A 20,472-nucleotide genomic window follows, 5' to 3' on the forward strand; every position below is an offset into this window, starting at 1 on the left:
TGCAGGTTTACGATAAAGAGGTGCAGTGGACCTTGGGAGCCATTCTTTACCGCACACGGTTTTTACCTTTAAGGTACCAGTTGTTTCCTCAAATAGCTGCAGAGAGCGGGTGGGTGGAAGGTCTGGGAGTTTTGCGAAGGGGAGAAGCAGGGCGGTAGCAAAGCAGCTGACAGGCAGGGGGAGACAAGTCCCGTCTTCTAGCACGTTATCTCTAACCTCCGTACAGACTTCAGGTAGCTCGAGTAATTCTTTTTGTAAAGATTATTCTGCTAAAATGAGCTCTTCCCTGCAGTGAGGTCATTTGGAGGCGACGCTTGATTTGCCGCTTACGTCTTTTTATCTCTTTGATTCTTTTCAGAGACATCCAGCAGGAAAACTTCCGTGGAATTCACTCGCACTGGAGGAGCTTCTCCTTTGTTTACAATCACTATTTGTTTTTTGTCTGTTTTCTGATCGTGCTGCTCTCCATCCTGCTTTACCTGCTGAGGCTCAGGCGGATCCACAGGCGAATGTTGCGCAACAGCTCGTCCGCTTCCCTGTGGATGGAGGAAGGTCTCGCGCCGCAGAAGATCGCAGGATGATGGAGAGCTTTTCGTGGACTTGCTACACAAAAAAAGCCATTTTTGCCTCAGGGTTCCTCTTTTTCGTCCTTTTAAACCATTGAAGAAGCAGATTGCCCAGGGTGTGTAATACAGCTAGGCTTTGGGAAAATGGGGTCAACTTGGCTTAGTCTCATTAGACGATACCTGCCAAAAATTACTTTTTTTTATTTTATTTTATTATTGCACTTTTGTGTGTAATGGGACGAGCAAAGGCTCGTTGTCAGTCAGTGAGTAGCAGCAGCTTGAGCTACGTGTGGTAAGAGAATGAGTGTGAATTCTCATCCTTTGGGTGAGATTGTGAAATGCTGTTAGTTAGGATGAATGAAGACTGGTTTTATTTTCTTCTCCGAATTCCAGAATTGATATCTCTTGACTTCTCATTTTTTGAATCTCCTCGGTCGAAGAAAAGGAAGTGCAGGGTTTTGAAAAGCAGTGAGAAACCAACATTTATGGACAGCTTATCTGACTTCCTGTTCTGGAATGAGTACTGTGATGGAGAAGAAACAAATCTATTGCACCCAATGCTGTGCTTCCGCAAAACTGCTTAAATCAGTTTTGTTTATTTGTGAGAGTTTCCCCTTTTGTCTTGGAAGCTATATCCTTGTAGTGGCAAAAGTCACTACTTTTTAATCCTTTATTTCTGTTTCATGATCATCCACGATCTCCCTGAAACTCCAGCAAGGTAAAGAGAACTGGAATATGCCTGAGCTTTTGTTTCTGCTAGGGTAGGCATGCACAGTGTCTTTTTTTTGAGTACTCAGATTTTTTAATTTATATTTTATTTAAAACTGTTGATTTTACTTGAAAATAAATTTGTCCATGATTAAAAGTGGGATTTATATGAACTTCCGGTGTTTGGATATTTTATTGCACAATATCACTTCCATTCTCACTGTTTATATCCAGCTGGCAAAACTTTATTCTAGTAGGTGCGAATATGCTGGAAAACCGGGTGCTCTTAGTTTTGGAGAATTAGGCGTGTTGGTACTATTTCTGTCACCCTTCACGTGCAGTTTATTCATCTAAAAATGTAGATACTCGGAATTGTCTCCTTTTGATCTGCTTGCTTTCAGTTTTGACTGGATGAGAAATTTAGGCTGGATCTGCTAAACTGCAGCTAAATTTAGGTGCTAAACTTCCATCCAGTCTGGTAGGTGGCTGTATTGTAGCTCTAAGAATTAGCTGAATCCACGGTGGAATTTTGAAACAGCAATAGAATCTTCAGAGGTAACAAATGCTGTCTTCCTTTTATAAAGATTTTTGTACCTGACAAATCGAAGCCCTTCACCAGCTGAGAGTCTGGAGTGGGTTTTGCTATTTTTTGAGCACTGAGTGAAGGCTGAGATAACGCACCTCTTGCCTCTGCTGGCCGGGGCTGCGGCACAAACTTGTCACACTTGGGGGCTGATAAGGATTATCAGAGAAGGGGCGCTGCTGATTGTTACAGAGCCTGCACTTCCCCTTTCTGAGATGCCTAAAAGGAGAGCACGGAGCCTCTAATTGCACGCCGAGATAAAGCAGCCGCCTTCGGACAAGGGCTGGTGTGAGCGTAAAGTGGAGAGGAAGTATCCGTGGGTGACTTGGCAAAATCCAGGCAGATGCCGAGCACCTCTTGGCAGAAGAGATGGTGTCTCAAATCCAGCAAGCGAAAGAAAAAAATGATGAAAAACCACCACCCAAAAAAGGCCAATAAAAAAGTCATAAAGTGAGAGGATGTAAGAGGATGGAAACATGTAAGAGGATGGAAAAAGATCATCTTGAGGTGAACTTTAACATTGATTCTTTAATAGAATCAGGAGCTCGTTTTTATTGAATAATGGACAGCCATGGGGGAAAAAATAATCTATTCTGCCCTTAAATAAGGTGGTATAAATGTTTTTGAGAGGGAAAACAACTGTCTGAAGTTCTGTAAACACGTCCTACTTGAACCAAGCGCAGGATTCCGCCTTTGTTTCCTTACCTTGTACCTGATCACCTTTCTAGCGCTTTGGTTCAGGAAGAGCAGGATAAAGATGACCCCATATGCAATTCCCTGCTGTGATGATAAAAAGGTGCCACCAGTGGAGATTGGCTGTGGGAGCAGCTACTGTTAATTAATGAAAAAAACAGATTCAAACAGGCTTGCTTATTCGTGCACAGAGGCCTGGTTTATATCTGTATTTTTTCCCCCTTCATTCAGCTCTCAGGTGGTAAATTGCCTGATAAGGTGTCACGATGCTGCAGAGTGGGGTGAACACGCTTCAAAACTAAAAGCAGCTGCCTCTTACCTGCTTGGGGACTGGCTGGTGGCTCTGGATGGATTTAGCAACAACCCTGGGGTGCGTTTCCATTGCTTGGAGGGAGGTGAGTAGGTCGAGAGGAATTGCAGCAGATTATTAGGCTGTGGATCTAGAAGAGTTGATTTTCCAAAGGTGCAGGCTGAGGTCGGAGTAGAGCACTGATGACTTGGAACCTCTGGCTTTCGCTCCTTCCAGGAGGTGGTTTTGATGCCAGAATTGGGACGTGCTTGGGTTTGGGCTATGGTTTTGTCCCAGGACAGCATGTTTTAGAAGGACGGGCGTTAAACCCGAGCTTTGAGCAGCAGCCTGACCATCAGGGCGGTGCTGGGGGGAGCTCAAGCCACGCACCATCCTTCCACGGCACGAGATCTCGGCACGTTTTAGAAGGACGGGCATTAAACCCGAGCTTTGAGCAGCAGCCTGACCGTCAGGGCAGTGCTGGGGGGAGCTCAAGCCATGCACCATCCTTCCACGGCACGAGATCTCGGCACATGGACGGCGTGAGCCCCTTCCTGAGAGGCCTTCATGGGAGTTCGTTGCTTGTCAGTCTATCGAGCCTGACAGACTCGGGTGCCTTTAATTGCTTTAAGAGCTTAAAACCCACAAGGCACAGGGAGGAGGCACAGATTTTTCAAAAGCAATCAGCTAAGCCTCTAATGTAAATGCCTCAATTTACAAGACTTCTGTGCTTTTTGGTGCTTGAGCTATCCCGTGGCAAAGTGTTTGCAAATTCAGCTCTTAGCTTCTTCAAAAATCCAGCTGCAGTGTCCCCATAATTAGAATTACAGCGTGTGTGCGTCGTAATTTTCTGCTTTGTTTCACGTTTTTTCCCACCCTCTCCTCTTTGAGGTTTGCAGGATGGGGCTGGGACTTTGGAAGAGTAGCAAGAAGTTTGTGACATCTCCTGAGAAGGATGCTCAAACCATATTGTTCTTGCCAGCTCCGTACGAACAGGAAAAAAAGAAGCTTTTTCCATCCCACCCCTGGACAAGCCAGCTCCAAAGAGACCCCACTAAGCAGCGGTACCAGGGGAAACATGACTCCTTTAAGAGACTTAGCAATACCTGTTTTCACTCAGTGCCTGTTCCCGGGCTCGGATTCCCAAATCACAACGGTAATGTTGATCTGTTTGTGTCTGTTTCTGCATTAACATGCTTTATTTTCTTTCTTCTGCTTCTCCTATTCACCTTGTCCTTTCTCCAGGTCCATTAAGGGCAGGTAAGGCATGCAGAAGAGCCCGGCAGGGAGGCAAGGGCACTGCTCTTTGACCTGTCCCGGTGACCTGGAACGGACAGGCTGAACGATACCGAAGTTTTTTTGCTTTCATGGCCTCTTAAACATATCACTGTTCTTTTTGTTGGGGTGGTTTGGGGTGGGGAAAACGTCCAAAGCGGATAAAGCCAAAGGTGGCCCCTAATGGAAGAAGATGGGAGACCAAAGCGTGGCCACCAGAAAGACAGGCTGGGATGGAGAGGGTGGGGAAGGGAGGAAGCACGGGGCTGCTCCAGGAGCACCAGCCCCGGGGAGGCAGCTCTGCAGCTTGTGGAAACAAAAGGTTTTTCCATCTCCATAGCACTTGGAGAAGGGGACGGTGGGTAGCATATCCCGATCCGGGGCACCTTGTTCTTACTTGTCCCATTGTTTCTGCCATTGTTGCTACTAAATAACGCATGAAGCTCATTGAAAGCCAAAATGAGCCTCGTGAGGACTTACTGTGTCCCTCTCCCTGGGCACCAGCCTCTGTGTGCGTGTAGAGTTCAGGGGACCTGGTCCTGACAGCTGGTTTTCAGGTCACCCTCCCTTTGTTTGAAGATGACAATGACTTTCTCACCTGCTTGTGCTTGAAGGTCTTCAGGTTGGAAGCACATGATGCGGGGAAATTGCTTGGGCCCAGGTGAGCAGTGTTGTCCTAAAAAATGATCGATAGGTCTTGCTGGAGAGACTTTTTAGAGCCCTGATCTTCAGAAGGGAGTGCTCAGCACGCTCGCAGCAGGAAACACAAATGCACTGATGACACAAGTGTGATGTCCAGGTTTTTGTGAACTTTTCCAGGGTTTGTGAAGGGTTTCCAGGGGATTTGTGAAGTTTTCCAGGGTGCTGGGAGTTACTAGCTCTATATTCCCTGCTACAAATAACGTGCAGAGAAGGGCAGGATTTGAATCTACAGGCGGTCTCACGTGTGGGGCACTTTGCCAGCATTTCTCTTCTGCTGCTAACTCTAGCGATGAGCTGCAAACAAGCTTCCAGCGCTGCCAGGCTTTTCCCTATTAGCTCAGCTCTCTAGGTTGCTATGGCCAAATTCTGGTGGGCAGTAATAAATAGCAGAGGGCAGTAATCACAGCTAACTCTTGAGGTATCTCCTGCTGTGAAAGCTGAGGGTCCTCAGCTCCTTGCTGATCACGTAGACATGAAGGGTGTTGATGACGGTGCGAGGGTGTGGAATGCATCCCCTGCGTAGCTGTTCCCTTCTGCATCCCCTGCCCTGGCCTTGCAGCGAGCTCTCTTGCAGCTCCAGCGAGTGGAGTCTCCGGCCTTGAACTAATTGCTCAAGTTTCTGCATAAGGGCCAGCAAAGAGTGTCCTTGTTAGGGCATGTTCTTTGGCCTGTCAGGGTGAATCAGCACAGAAGACGTTAAAGCAGATGTTTCCATAACGCCTTTTAAGGATGAGGAGGAATTCGCTGCATTTGACTGAGACTAATGGAGACGCCGTGTTCTTGAGCATCCTCGCCCTTACGCAACCCATCGGCCTTATTCTGCTCGGTTCTACCCCCCTTCTCCCTTTCTCCTGGACATAGCTGCTTAATCATGGCAAATAAATCCTGACAGACTGGATGGGAGGCCGGTTTGCTCTGATCACTGCTCTTCAGGGCTGGAAGTCCCTTCTCTGGCTCTTGACCCCTGGACACCACGGCAGTGCTTGCTGTTAGGAGGGGGACTCTTGCCATCTAGTGGGAGGGGATGGTAAGCGTCCAGGGCCTCTGTCATCCCTCAGGATAAGAGAAAATGCAATTCTCCGACTTCTAAGGAATGAATCATTCACTGCACATGTGGGATGAGCTCCCTCTGCTTTCCCACAGTGCTGTCACCACCTCGGATTGGTGAACCTGGATTTCTCAAACTCTTTTCCTTTAAATTGCACTCTTTTCATTTTTTTCTTTTTTTTAAGGGACTAAACTTTGTTTATACCCTTCTTACACTTGTCTCCTGCATGGCTGAGCTGCACAGAGGGAATCTGTCAGTATGGGAACCTGTAGGGATGGGGAAGGATGGTCAGATGCTGGTCAGATACCGGGTGCCACCTGCATTTTGTCAGGAGGTTGCTTGGGGGAAGTTGCCTTTCAGCAGCTGACTCTTCGAATCTGCTCAAAGACAGCTAGGATCTCTGAGTAATTGCTCTTACAGATAGAGAATGAAAAGTACTCGCCAAGTGCCTTGTGCTCCAGTCCTTGTGGCCCAGCAAAACCAGAAGCTCACATTGCAGTTGAGAGATTTCAGTACTAACTGGCTTCTCCTCCCCTTTTCAAGAAAGGTTAAAGAGAAATACAAGGAAGATGTATGTGCTTTCTCTGCTGTTCAAACTGCCTGGGCCTGAGAAGGAACAGCTGCCGTCATGTGGAAGAGCAGACGTCACCTCTACAGAAATGTGGCTGCTACGAGCAGTTCTTGGGGCTACAGGTTTTCCCCTGCTTTGGTGGATGAGCCTTTTGTCTGCTCAGAGATAGGTGTAGTTAATGGATGCTCAAGGTGTGTTATCCCCCAGGGAATGCATCAGCTCCAGAGCTGGAAGAGGTGGGTCTGTCGCAGATCTCACACGAGGCTGCTCAGCACTTCTGTTCAGATGGGCCGGTAGAGATAAAACATATTATATAGTTTGCTTTATGCCTTTTTTTGAGGAAAGCATACTTCAGAATCGCTGGTGGTTCTGAGCCCGTAGAATAGGTAAAAAAATGGAGATCTAGCTGTCCAATTACATGTTGCAGGAATTTTCCACTAGAGGCAATTGGTGTGAAAATTGCTGCGTGTCATTAACACTCTTAGGGAGCAGTCAGGTCTTCCAGTTCTTTACGTATCGCCCGGATCATCTCTGCGCGAAGCAACCTTTACGGAGGTTTCTGTATCTGCTCCCTGAATTTGAAAGGTCGTGTCGACCTGTGGCTCCAGAGAGTCTACTGGGTGAAAACACAAGGTTTGGGGAGGCAATGAGCCTTCTCTTTTGTAAAAGAACTGAAAATTGGAGAAGAGAGATTATAGAACCTAATAGCGCGTACCTAATTTTTGGGAGCACGGACCATGACTGTGACTACTTGGTCAAAGCCAGTCTTGACTTGTCCACAGGGTAAGGCATGTCCTTCGGGCAGATGCAGAAGAAAACACGTAGGCAAAGGGATGTGGACCCGAAATGCTGCCTGTGTGCGTGGCTGAGAGAGACTCAGCTGTCGCACAAGTGGTTTTCATGAAAATATCCGTTGTGCGTGAGTCACTGAATGCAGAAAATCCGTGCCTGCTGTGGGCTATAGGTTTGCTGCCCACAAGAGTGCAGCTTTGCCTCTTTGTTGAAGGAAGAGGAAAGCTGCTGGGGAGAGGATGAGAGCAGGGTGGTAGAGCTGTGCTTCCCTCTCGAAGGGCAGCGACGAGGTGGCAATTAAACAGGCTGAGAGGTGACAGGAGAGTTGGTGGCCCTGGCAAGAGGTTTCCTTGGTCATTTACAAGATCACATGATGCAAATTTAGTTTAAGCATCACTTTTTTTTTTTCTGTAGGCCATATGACTTTTGAGAGATTTTCTGATTTTATTTCTCTAGTTTTTTCGCTAGGTGCTTTTCTTTTGGTCTTAACCACCTGCAATACGAAGGGGGCAGCAAATTCCCTGCATCCAGCTGTGTTACCGCCAAGAGCTTTGCCGAATTCCCGCTTAATATTTCGCTTTGTGCAACCAGGGAGCTCTTCCATCAGCTGGAAACCTGCACGGCGTTTGCTGCTCGTATCCTTACCCGACCTGGGCATTCGGCAAACATTCCTCCAGCAGGCTGTCATGTTTCTCCATGCCCTGCTCAGCAGACGCTCACACATTCCTTCCTCTGGCTAAACTGCTTCCAGCTTCCTGCTGGTCTAAATAGTTCTGCTCCGTGGAGCTTCTGCTGTGACACGTTTTTCCCTTGGTGTCCCTGGCCAGGTGGGGGGCTCTGCTCACGGCTGTGATGCTGAGCTTAAGTCCTGACATCTTGGTGTTCTCTACATCCCACCAAGATACAACTGTCCTCTTTCCAATCTTGGGGTTCTTTGTGGATTCCCCACACTTGACACTGAGGGACTGTCTTGCAGGAGGCTTTGCCAGCTGGTGGGAATGTGGTTGTCATGCCCTTACCCAATATTATCAGCCAATATTATCAACTAGCTGGGAGCAGTGTTACTATTTCACTGCTAGCTCTCGCACCAGGGATGCTCTGAATTTTCCGCCACAGCAGAGGTGAGGGTTTTTGTTTGGTCTATTGCTTTTTCTGCTTTCTTTCTTTTTTTTTTTTATCAATCAAGATTTGATTTTAGGATCTGCTTAGTCCTCGGGACATCAAGGAGTGTGGAGACCCTGGGTGGGTGTCATCTCAGAAGGCTGCTACACCAGTTTGTAACGGGGCCCTTCTTGCGGTAGGCTGAACCCTCAGTTCCTCACCAGGCCACCTCACGTGGAGTTTGTGAAAGAGAGAGCAAGAGACACTTCATGCTCGATGTTTTTCAGTCTCTTATAAGCAAGGTCGAGCTTCTCTGGTATTGTCAGTCCATTCAGCGAAGAGCTACGACCCTGCTTAAATGATGCGGGGCTGTGTTACGCTTCAAACCAGCTGCCTTTCTCTTCGCAGGTTCCTCTAATGTCGGTGGCCGGTTGGGTGCAATATCCCTTTTCAATAAAAGGTGGCATCAGAGCGTGGGGAAACCCTGCACATCAATGCCAGAGCACTGGGACTGAGAACAAATGGTGCTTTTCCTGCGGTCGGGGCTGGAGAAGATGGGGTTGTGTTCTGAGCAGGGAGAGGGCACGGCTGGACGTGGGTAAATTCTGCTTAGGAAGTGATGAAAAGCCTGGGAAAAAGGAGAAGTCTGATGACAGGCGTGTTGCCTTGCTGGAAATGTACCCAGAGATGTGGATTAAGCACTTGAACTTTTCAAAATAATGAGAGAATTAATTGGAGAAGTGATGTGAGTCCACACAGGACTAACCTGCTATAGGCAGCAGTCCTGTGCTAGGGAAGGGCTTGCTAAAAAGTCCTTCACAAATAAAAATATACTGAAATAAATGGGAATAGTCCTTCTAAACCCATCCTTTGGGAACACCTGCTGTTCTTTCTGCACCTATGAACTTTCTGCCGACTCATTTGAAAAAGACGTGGAACACAGGTTTAGATACTCAGGGTCAAAGCTGGTAAGAAAATAAATTTCCATTATTTGGGAAGCGCTGATGGTTCAGAATGTATTGCTGGCCCAGCCTGGGTCAAAAGGCAAAATTTCAAGGTCTTTTCTGTAACAGACATTTGAAAGCCACTGTTTTCTTGTTATTTTCAGTCACAGAAAATGCAAGCGATTAGGATTTTTGTGATACAGTAAAAGCCCAAATGCAAAGGACAGTTTTAAAAACGCAACCTGCCTTCTAGCTGAAAAAAAAAAATTGCAGAAGTTTACAGTTGCCTCAGAATAATGTCTAATTGATTTAGCTGCTACTTGTTGATAGAGGAACTGTTTCAACTAGCTGGGAGCAGTGTTACTATTTCACTGCTAGCTCTCGCACCAGGGATGCTCTGAATTTTCTGCCACAGCAGAGATGGGGGGTTTTGTTTGGTCTATTGCTTTTTGCTTTTTTTTTTTTTTATTAATCAGGATTTGGTTTTAGGATCTGCTTAGTCCTCGGGACACCCAGGAGTGTGGAATAACTTTTGCTGCAGATCTAGAGGGAATTTAAGTACCTGCCTCGTTTCTGAGCTGTGTAGTTCCGAGCCTTAAGGATACGGAGCTGCTGGGAAAAGCAGTTGCTGGATGCTGAAGGGTTAAAGCGGGTGACACCCGAGTAGCTGGGGACACAGCAGGCTGCAAACTCTACAAAACCATAGAAAAAGCTGGCAATTTGGAGGTGCTGGGCTGAAAGACCTCGCACTCCTCTCTGTAGGGAGCTTCTCGCAGCCCAGGCTCGGAATCAACCCGGGGGTGCTGTGATCACACCGGGTTATTGAACCCCGGTACCGATACGATTCTCAGTATTTGTTCTCTAGGAACGTCCTGAGAAAGCGATCATGTTCCTAACCCACCTCCTTGCAGCTCTGGCTAGATTTTTTTTCTCCCCCCCCCATTTCTTTTCTGTTTGCAGCCCTTCTGCTCAGATTACAAGACAAGCCCATGATATCACCCGCTAGGAGCTGAGGCTGGAGGGGCTGGGTCTTGGGAGGGGTTTGCTTGACTAACTCCAGTGAAATTTGCCAGGAAGCAGCAGCTTCTTGCAGCACATTTTTTCTTTCTTTTTTTTTTTTTTTTTTTTTTGGGTTGGGAATTTTTTTTTTTTTTTTTTTTTTTTTTTTTTTTTTTTTTCTGGCTGCGGAATATTTTCCAGCGCGGAGGGGACCGCTCAGCCCAGAAGAAAGAACTTCATGAAGCAGGACAAGGCGGAGGTCACCCCCAGCACAGCCTACCACTAACTCCAAGGTAAAAAAAAATCAAATAAAATAAAAGCTGAAACAGGGGCATTATTGCTAGAGATGAAATGAATTATCTTAAATACCTCTAATACTGTCTTGCTTCGGGGCTTCAAGTTTGATTTCACTCTTTGCCTTTTCTCTTTGAATGTTATTTTCTTTCTCTTCATTGTATTATGAAGTGTGATGTTTAGATATATAAGAAGGTAGACTTTTATTCTAATTCCTGTCCCCTGAGACTTAATTTGGCAGAGGGGGGATGGCACAGAGACTCAGTGTCACTTTGCAGAGACGTTGGGACCAAAATGAAAGATTTTCTCCACTTGCTTGCCTGCAGGCACGCACAGATGAGGTAAAAAAAAAAAAAAAAAGACATATTGCAAACTGTCTACAAGTTCAGGCAACGTGTATTCTGTAATAATATTAAAATATGCTTGATTTAGACCAGAAGGCTACATACAGTACATGCCATCAACGTTGTGTAAATGTTACCGGCTAAACTTGCGAAGCAGTTTAAACTCTCCTGTGCTCTTTCAGAGGAAAAAGGCTTCAGTGCAGATGTTTTCCACTGGCAGAAGGTGCAAACCAGCTCTGTCTCTAGCTAAGAAACTTTTTGGGATTCACAGCCCCTTGCAAAGCAGCCCCTCAGCCCGGCAGCAACTTTCTGCTCTAAAGCAGAAACCTGGGATGCTTCTCTCTGCCACAAACCCAGCCCGGGCTCAGTGCTGATTCTTCAGCACGTGAATAGCTCTGCCCTTCTTTTAGATTCGTTTTTGTCGTTTAATTTAAACAGATGTTATTGGAGGGGAGGGTAAAAAAAGACCCAAAGACCAAGATAATTTAGAAGACTATAGAGAAAGATCCTGGTTTAGCTGTTTGGGAGCATAGTAAGAAACCATGTGGCATCTCTCCAATCAGCTCATAAAGATGACTTTGCAGTGCTTTGAAATTTGGGGCTGAAAATAATCGCTTTAGTGTTCCTACTTGCCAATTTCATCAGCAGAGAACCACCCACAGTGGTGGAATTCCCTGAGTTGGAAGCTAGAGAGCACTTAGAAAACATGAGATGCCATATGCTGCTGTAATAGCACAGCATATAGGGAGGAAGCATGTCTTCAGTGCGGGGTGCTGGATGCTTGTTGCTGCAGGAATGAACCCAAAAATGGGATTACGAATACAAAGTGTAATCGTTGAGGCAGGTGGTGATGAGGCTCAACTCTAACACTGGGTTCTGCTCAAGCCCAGCGTGGTGCTTGGAGTGCTGGGGCAGGAGTGCAGAGATGAGACCTTTAGAAAAACCTTCCAGAAAGGTTTAGAAGCTTGGGAAAGCCGTCAGGATTAGAAAGGTGTGTTGACGATGCAGCAGGGGACAATGCCTTTGCCTTCAGCAGGGTGAGTGAGCAGAGGAGCTGTGCATTTTGCACGTTCACAAGAGATGCCAAAATGCATGCCTAGTAAAATTGTCGGGATCTTTTTTTTTAAATAGTTGGACTCCCAAGTGCATAGTCTTTACCTTACTGTGCTGCTAACTTCCCTTGCTTCTTCTGTTTCTTGTTTTTATGTTTATTTTGACCTTTTTATTCTTTCCCCCCCCTCAACTGTTTCAAAACATTCCTGGTGCTGTTTCAAAACACAGTGACGTCCTTTCTTACAGATTGCAGCTCCAGTAGAATGATTTAGCCAGTCAGCTCGTTTGCAAAAAAGCCCTTTCTGTGAAACCCTCTGGGAGCACACGTGTGTGTGTGTGTGTGTGTGTGTGTGTGTGTGAGCAGATTCATATTTACTATGAACATCTGTGAATACACTGAGGAGGAAAAGTCCAGCTCCTAATCTGCAGTAATGCTGATGGAAGGTTGATATTTCATAGGAAAAACTTAGGTCGTGCACACATCTGGCTCTCTGAGCGTGTGTATTGCTGTGGATTTTGATGTGGTATGTTTTTGCAGGGTCTTTAGTCATTAACTAATTGTGTATGTCATGACCTAATCGTGTATGTTTGAGTTGAATTGTAAAGCTTTAGCTGCCACTGCTGCTTTTGCTAAGTACAAACAGATTGCTTGGTCGTCATAATCTTATCCACTAGCTGCAGATTGAAGACTTTATACTAGTAGGTTCAAAAATCACTTTTTCTGTTTAATTGCCTTGGAAGTATCTTTGGGAATAGGTTCTGTTTCCTATTAAGAGTACAGCACAAGGTCTGTGCAACAGCCAGCCGGTGCTGGCCAGGAGCCTGAGAATTGTCGTGATTCACATCTCTCTGCGTCTTTGCTCTCTAGCGCCAGGCAAAGGGAAGAGATAAGGAAAATAAAGAACTTCCCCAAAGGAAGTGTGTCTGAATTGCAACTGTGGCACGGAGAGAAGATGCTGCACGTGTCCAGCTCATTCCCAGGCAAGTTTTTTTTGCCTTCTAAGATAAATGAATGCGTCAAGGGGTTAAAACTGAGAGCGAATGTGAATTGCTTCAGTTGAAGATCTGAGGGCACATTTGGATGTGGAAGCTCTAAGAAGTGTCCAGCTGAGCCTGGTGACGAGACACGCTGACACGGACCTGGGTGTTTTGCCCTGCTCACATCGCTGCAGCATCGAACTTCCAAACTTTTGGATCTCCTTGAACAGTAACGCAAAGGGCTCTGCTTAGGCAGCTTTCACAAACACTCATTTTTCTGTTGTTAGACTTGCAGCTGTCCTTTTTAAAAGCAAACGTGAACAAAAATACCTTTTCTTTCCTACTCTCCTAACGAGTGTGTTTCTCCATCAGAGCTTCTCTTCTCTTGCCTAGCTTCAATGGCAAGCAACGTACATTCCTGGGCTGTATAGATCTTTTTTGCCGCCTGCTCAAAGTGCCGTCTGTTGTAATTTATCCTCATCAGTTGGCAAACACTCCGAACTGTTTTCTGTTCCAGGCAGCAGTAAGGCTTTTGGGAAGAAATAAAAAAAGTGGGCGTGTAGGTAGGTATGTTTGAATGTGAAGCAGAGGCCAGAAGGTTCTTTAGTAATTATTAAGTGATGAATGTTCTCAAGTGAGATCTTGCGGCTGGTAACACCGCGGCAGGTCTGTAGCTTTGGATTCTGGGTTGCCTTTGCTGCGAGGGGGCAAAGCGGGACTTTGCTCACTCTCAAAAAAAAAACAGACTAGAAGAAAATTACCTTTGGTAACTTCCCCGATGTAAACAACTGTTAATTTGCCACTGGTTGCCCTTGGCCAGTTTGCAATAATGTGAAATTTGCTTTTTTAAGGTAGCTTTCAGCTCCCTGCTGGCAAGTTTCAGCTCCTGAGCAGAGGCAGCTCTCCGAAGTGATTTATGAAAGCCCTACCCTAGTCAGAGAGCTCCGGGGAGCCCAACTGAAAGGGATGAGCAAACGGTAACAGCTCAGTGGCGCTGGCTAATAGACATCGTGTGGGTTTTTTTCCCTCCAGCTGTGAAGAGAAATGCAGAGGAAAGGTGTTCCTCAGAGCGCTCACTAGCCATTAGCTTGCCATCCTTCTGGCTTGCAGAGCCTCTGGCTTCGTAACTTATCAAAATGTTATCCTGAAAAGATTTCTGCTGTTCTGTTTGTTCTGGCCTGCCTTGAATCCTGTACAGCATTTTACTGGGAAAAAAAACCAAACCAACCAGAAAACAAAGCAACAAACCAACTTCATCAGGTTTGCGCTTTGGGCAAAGGAGCATAAACTTGGAAATACAGGGTGTACGGTAGGAGCAAGGGTTTGCTTTAGGGGGATGAATAATAGCCTGTTAGTTTTACCTGGTAAATTCTCTGGAGAAGTAAAAGCTCAATAATATTTTGAAACAAAACTGTTGCACGTTCCCCCGTCCATCTGTTCCCTTCAAGACTTGAGTCCTGAAAAGGGCTGAGTCAGCAGCTAGCAGGAGCATGCCTTAAAGCCTTAAATTACATGTTAATGTGGTGATGGAGAATCATCCTGCGGCCTGAAGTACAGGATGGGGAGCCAGGAGACCTGGAGTATTTTCCTGGCTTCTCCACTGACTTTCTTCAATTGGTTTTTAATGTCCCGTCTTGGATTCTTTTGAATGGGGAGACCAAAATATGTACTTGCAGGGTTACGTCATTAATAAGTCCGGAGGCTGTTAAAGAGAGGTTGTGAGGGGAGGAATGAGCCCTACAATAAAGGGAGTAGCCAGCACAAACCAAAAGTCCTGAAAATCCAAGATTTGTTCTTAGGAAGTTCAGCGTGTGCAGCTCTCTTTGAGGCTTGGAGGGAAAAAATGTGTCCAGGTCTTGGTCACGGGAGTGGGTTTACTTAAATATTTACTTAAATATTTTCCTTATTAAATGTTGTTCACGTGGCTTGTAAAGATGCCGCCAGAAATGTGCGAGTGCATTCGCCTCCCCTCTGCTATCCCTCTTAAATGTTCCTAAGTAAGTGTTGCTGAACCATCCGTGCTCTCACTGAAGAGCAGGGAGAGTTCTTCAAGGCTGGTGCAGAAAAACCAACGTCTTGTAGCTTAGGAGAGAGATTTCAGGAGGAGCCAGGAAAGAACAAGCCCAGGCTGTCGTGCTGCGGAGTGAAAGAAGGGGGGTGACATTTTTCTGTGCTGCCTTATCAGTCCTCAGGACCCGTCCTGTGTTACTGCTTGTCCTGCCTCCTGACAAAAAGTGCCCCAGCTGGCGTGGAGGGACGCCTCTGCCCGAAGATGCTCGATCCTCTCCGGTGCCGTAACTCCCCGTTGTTCCAGTTTTGACAGGGGACAGAAAGCCCAGAGCCCTTTTCTCCGCTGCAGCTCCTGGACACCGGTGGGCACACCGCACTCTTGAATTTTCCCCGTCGTACCCAGGGCTGCTGCTTCTTGTGGAAACACTCAAGCCATGCCTGTGTTCAAATTCCTCTAGATCCTGCTTTTCCTGACGCCGTGACTTTGGTCTGAATAGTTTCTCTTCAGCACCTCAATAAACAAGGCCTCTGGGTATGGAAGGTTTTATTTCTGGGGCGGTGCGAACACTGTGAAAGCTTTGTCTCTCCAGGTGTGAACGTGGACGGTAACACGACCTGCAGGAAAAGCGGGCTGTGGTCGCTGGGACACACTGCCCTGTTGTCTCCCCAAGCTGCTGTTCCGACAGTATTGAGGAATTCCTCCAGAATTTGCTTCCACAGGTGGAAAAATAGGACAAGAAGGGAGATTTCTGAATGTTTTTCCTCGAGGAGCCCCTCCTGCTGCGTGCAGGGTCCCGACAAAGAGGAGAGGTGATGCTGAGGACAAAACGTGTGTGCCCCAAATCGTTTTCCTCAGCAACTGTGTTCGTAGGAGCTTGTTAAAATTCCTTTTTGCTAGTCACGCTTCCCTCTGCACAGCCAAGGGGCTCTCAGGCAACCTTATCCTCCCTCGCCAGGTTTTCTTCACTTTTAGAGTAAATGCTGGATTTTCTGAATCTTGCCTGACTGCAAAGCCTCTAAGCTTTTGGGGAGCAAAAGCAAACCCACCTGCAGCTGCCTTTTGGGGCTCCTGGGGTGTCTGGCTCGGCGAGGCTTTGCCAAGAGTGAAAATTACACCTACTCTAGTTGCTATAATCTACATTAGTATCCCCCTGACTCGGTATCAATTAAAATAACCTGAAAGTCTGCTACGACTGCCCCCAGCTGCTCCTGGACCGCGAGGTCTCTTTTTGAAAGGCTCTGGCATCTCCGTCCGCTTTATTAATTAACACTTCAGGGAGTGCCCCTCTCAGCTGGTAACTATTACATCCTGCCTCCAAACGGTTTCCCCAAATCCTTGTGTCTTTTGGCCGAACTCCTTCAGCAAAACGACTCGAGAGCTTTGGTTTGAAGAGAAAGCAACCCTGGAAAGGGGTGTTGCACAGCTTTTAGCTGTTCCTTGGCCTCTGGTCACGAAAGACCCCCACTAAGCTGAGCTCAGAGCTGAGCCCGGGTCAGTGTTTGCCTTGGCAGAAGAAGTGGAGCGTGCTGACCTGCTGTTTGTCCATCCTTTTCTCCTGTAAAATATCCTCGTTTAGTTTACTATCGAGCTTCCTGGAGCATCATAAAACAAAAGCGTAGAGGAGGATTTGGCACGGTCTGTTGATTACGCAGACACGCCGCCTCGTCTCTGGAGAGCTGGAGGTCCTGCAGGACTTGACTCCGAGGCTACTCACCACACTTTATCTGCCTTTGCCTGCTCAGACATCCCTCACGTGGCTGCCTGCCGCCCAGCGAGGCCATCCCAACGCTTTGGAAGGTCCCAGCAGCGCATAAACAGAGCGCCACGTTCTTCTGCGCGTGGGACAGCCATGGGAAAGCTGCTTTAGAAACTCAACCTTTTGGCTTCCAGCTCCATCAGGGCCCTCCTGCCCTTTGTCTTGTTTTTTCGGAGGGAGATCCTTTCGGTCCAACTTAGTTTTTGATGGGTATTAGCTGAGCCTTTTCAAATGCAGTTTGTGCAGTAGCAAGAAACAACAGCCAGTTAAAACCAAGTAGATCAAACCAGATGTTTAAAACTGAAAAGCAGATATTATTGTTTTTCTGAAGACCGCTAGGCTTGCGGTTCTGTTAGACTTGCAAAGATAACCCCCCCGCTTTGGTATTTTTACTTAGAACTAACATATGTTATTTCTCAGCCCGTGTGTTTATCCTCTGGGCTAAAAAACATCTTGCATCCATGAAAAACATTGTAAGAGGCTTCTTTTGAAAGCAGTGCTGGTAGGTATTGAAATCAGGCTTGTCTGACTAGTGCTAATGTTCCTTTACTCAGGAGCCTTTTGTTTTTACAGAACACGTGTATCCTGCCCTGTCGGCTGCATTTGCTTTGGGAAATCCCCTTTGCTTGCTGCTTGTAGTTGTGCTTTGCTTGCAGCTGTACTTCCCTCTTCTCTTCCCATCCAGCTCTCTCTGATGTGGAGCAGGAATTAATTTCATTCCTCTCTCTCACCTCCTGAAATGGTGAAAATTTACAAATCTCAATCTTGTGGCTCCTTGAAACCAAATGTTTATTTTTCAATACTTTTTTCCCCCCTAATTTTTCCACCCATCCCCTAATATAGTTAGACCTGTTCTAAAATCTCCCCTTGCGGAAGCAAGAGGTGCAAAGCCCGCGTCATTACCGAGCCTCACTCAAATTTTTCTTTCATTTCAGGGCAGCCTCGCGGTCCCTACCTGCACTGACCGGCAGCTGCAGATTTGGCTCTGAGAACCGTAAGCACTGAAAAATGGCAAGATTCCCAGCTTTCGCCCATAACCACTGTTTCATCACGCTGTTCTTCATCTCCCTGAGCCCGCTGGGCTTTGCCCAGTACGAACACTGGCCCTACCTCCCCGGTTACCCTGAGCCACCCCCTCAAGTGTACCAGCCCCCGGCGAGACCGGCGAACGTCCCCAAGATCCAGCTGCGGCTCGCGGGGCAGAAGAGGAAACACAACGAAGGGCGAGTGGAGGTGTTCTACAGCGGCGAGTGGGGCACAGTGTGCGACGACGACTTCTCCATCCACGCCGCGCACGTGGTCTGCAGGGAGCTGGGCTACGTGGAGGCGGTGTCTTGGCTCCCCAGCTCCAAGTATGGCAAAGGAGAAGGTAAGGTGACTCCGGAGTAGTGGTGTAGTAGCCGTCTCTCCAACTACCAACAATTCTTGACCTGTAGTGGTATTTCCTACAAATGTAACGAAATGGCATCTAGGAGAAGCAGTGCCTCTGTAAATCAGGGTCCCATTAGATTGAGCTGTTTAAATAATAGGTGTTGGCTTGTCTTGGAAGGAATTAAGGAATGATGAGGTAAAGAGCTGAAGGAGCGGGTCATGGTGTGTGAACTCAAGCAGGGGATGCAGGATGGAGGATGAGGGTAGGAGGCTCCACGGCGGTCAATAAATCTTGCCCAAAGGGAAGCTGCGCCCACAAGCGTGACGTGCAGATGGTCCCTTTCCCTGTGCATCCTTCCATGGCCTTGTGGTGAGTCAAACGGGGCCTCTAAACCCTCCTTTCCCCTGTTCTTTTCTCCTCTGAACTCCTCGCGCTCTAAACAGAGCACCTATGCAATGCTACCTAAATCTTTCACCCCATCAGCCTCTCTAGAAAACACACACACCAGTGCAGAGCAGCCTATAAACACCTGAGCTTTATGTCCTGTATAGGACTGTATTTATAATAATCCTCTTAGACACACTCAAGCTCTTTCCGGTGGGGAAAAACCCCAAACTACACGTCCTTTCTTGCCCTTTGAAATTGCATGTGATGGATACGTGGCTAATAGTGGATTTCACCTTATTGCACCTCACATGTGCTGAGCAAAAGACCTGGAAAAGCAAATGTTTGTGTGTTGCAGCGATGAATCCTTCAAATCACAACGCTCGAGAAAGCGGCGGCATGTAACCCAGCGGATTTAATTGTCGTGTTTTGATATGCCGTTGGTTAAATGTTGACTGATGGAGAATTTTTCCTGCAAACGCTGAAGCCAGGCGCGCTGTTGATGTAACCCACAGACAGATTATTTCCACTGCAGCAGAGACAAACGCGCTGTACGTCTGTCCCTTAGCAGCGCTCGTTAGTGCTCACACCTCTAAACTTCCCTGTAAAAGGGTGAACGGGCTTCGACAGCGACTTGACGGAAATGCATAACTTTGAAGGTTGGCCCGGTCTGGGGATTTCGGCTCTTGGGGTAGGGTGGGAGATTGTCCCTGGATCCTGCAGATCCAGTCGTGGTGGGAGCTCTTTCTGCTCCCCCGTGCAGGGATCGCGGTGAGGACTTGGCACATCCATCATCTCGTGATGAACCGATGGCTTTCGGGGCTGCTGGAGCAAAGCCAAGGGCAACGGCCACGGAGTCTTCTGGTGCCTCTGAAGGCCAAGCAGCCCTTTCTGTCAAAAATGTTACGTTCCGGACAAACAAAGCATTTAGTACCCTAAAATAGGGGAGTTTTTCCTTGGCTGTTGCTTCCTGCAATTTAGGGGGCAAATCACAGGGGAGCGGCACATGCCCAGCACGTTTCCAAAGGGAAAATGAGCTTTTTGAAAGCTGAATCTCAGAGATGCTGTAGGGTCTTTTACTGTCTCGCAATAACATGACTTAAATTTTGAAGGTGATGGGTGTAGATTTTTGTCCACTTGTCTAGGAAGTGAGCTCTGAGGGACCTGATTTTTTTACGATATAGCACATATACGTATGCGTGCTCCTGTGCACAGACTTTTTGCTGGAGGTAAAATGGTAATTACAGCCTGGAAAGTGGATGTGGCCATTTGTTTTCAAAGAACACCCCAACAACAGGACGTGCCGATCAGTAGTGATTTGTTAAAGCTTCTGCAAAAATCCGCTTTTAAAAAGTTAAGGCATTTAATCCAAACTGTGAGCTCCCTCCTACACGAGCCCTAACGAGGATTTGATGAAGGAGAAATGATGTCAAAGAGCAGCCTTAACGACAGAAGGGCTGATACGGTGAGTATGATTGTAGGGCAGGGTCTAATCAGCTCAATCAGGGTGACCCGGTGACACTGCGTGCTCTAATCAGAGGAGGTCAGTTATGCAGGACTCCTTCAGGCTGCTGGTGGTTTTTTTTATTCCCATGCAGATAAATGAAAGGGAAAGCTGTGGGGCAGAGCTGTTTCCAGTTAGTAAGTACCTGAGGCGGATCATTGATGCTCCTCGGCTGGTTTATTCAAGCTTATTTTAGCAGCAATTCCTTCCCTGATGTAGTGAGAGCGCAGCAGCCTTACTCGCTTTCAGTACCACCTCAGATGTGCCCTCTTTGTGAGTCTCGGTTCTATTTTTCTTTCCCCTTCAGGGAAAATTTGGATGGACAATGTCCACTGTAATGGCAAGGAGACCACCCTGGCAGCGTGCACTTCCAATGGCTGGGGAGTCACGGACTGCAAACACACCGAAGACGTGGGAGTGGTCTGCAGTGAAAAGAGAATCCCCGGCTTCAAGTTTGACACCTCATTGCTTAACCAAATAGAGGTAAACACGCTTTAAACCTGCT

General features: G+C 47.1%; 2 protein-coding genes across 2 annotated transcripts in view; both read left to right on the top strand.

Moving 5' to 3' along the window:
* Positions 1-581, top strand: part of ENTPD4 (ectonucleoside triphosphate diphosphohydrolase 4) — a gene marked incomplete at its 5' end in the record, with an annotated part of 5,244 nt that extends 4,663 nt beyond the window's left edge. The window contains 2 exons of the mRNA XM_009877464.1: positions 1-73; positions 359-581. The exon at positions 1-73 is cut by the window's left edge and continues 113 nt beyond it. Coding sequence (XP_009875766.1) covers positions 1-73; positions 359-581 — 296 coding nt within the window. The remainder of the gene's footprint in view (positions 74-358) is intronic.
* Positions 582-17,715: 17,134 nt separating this feature from the next.
* Positions 17,716-20,472, top strand: part of LOXL2 (lysyl oxidase-like 2) — a 35,223-nt gene continuing 32,466 nt past the window's right edge. Inside the window, exons 1-2 of the mRNA XM_009877453.1 lie at positions 17,716-18,076; positions 20,275-20,450. Coding sequence (XP_009875755.1) covers positions 17,716-18,076; positions 20,275-20,450 — 537 coding nt within the window. The remainder of the gene's footprint in view (positions 18,077-20,274; positions 20,451-20,472) is intronic.

This window comes from Apaloderma vittatum, unplaced genomic scaffold, assembly GCF_000703405.1.
Source record: "Apaloderma vittatum isolate BGI_N311 unplaced genomic scaffold, ASM70340v1 scaffold1861, whole genome shotgun sequence".
NCBI classification, from domain to species: domain Eukaryota; kingdom Metazoa; phylum Chordata; class Aves; order Trogoniformes; family Trogonidae; genus Apaloderma; species Apaloderma vittatum.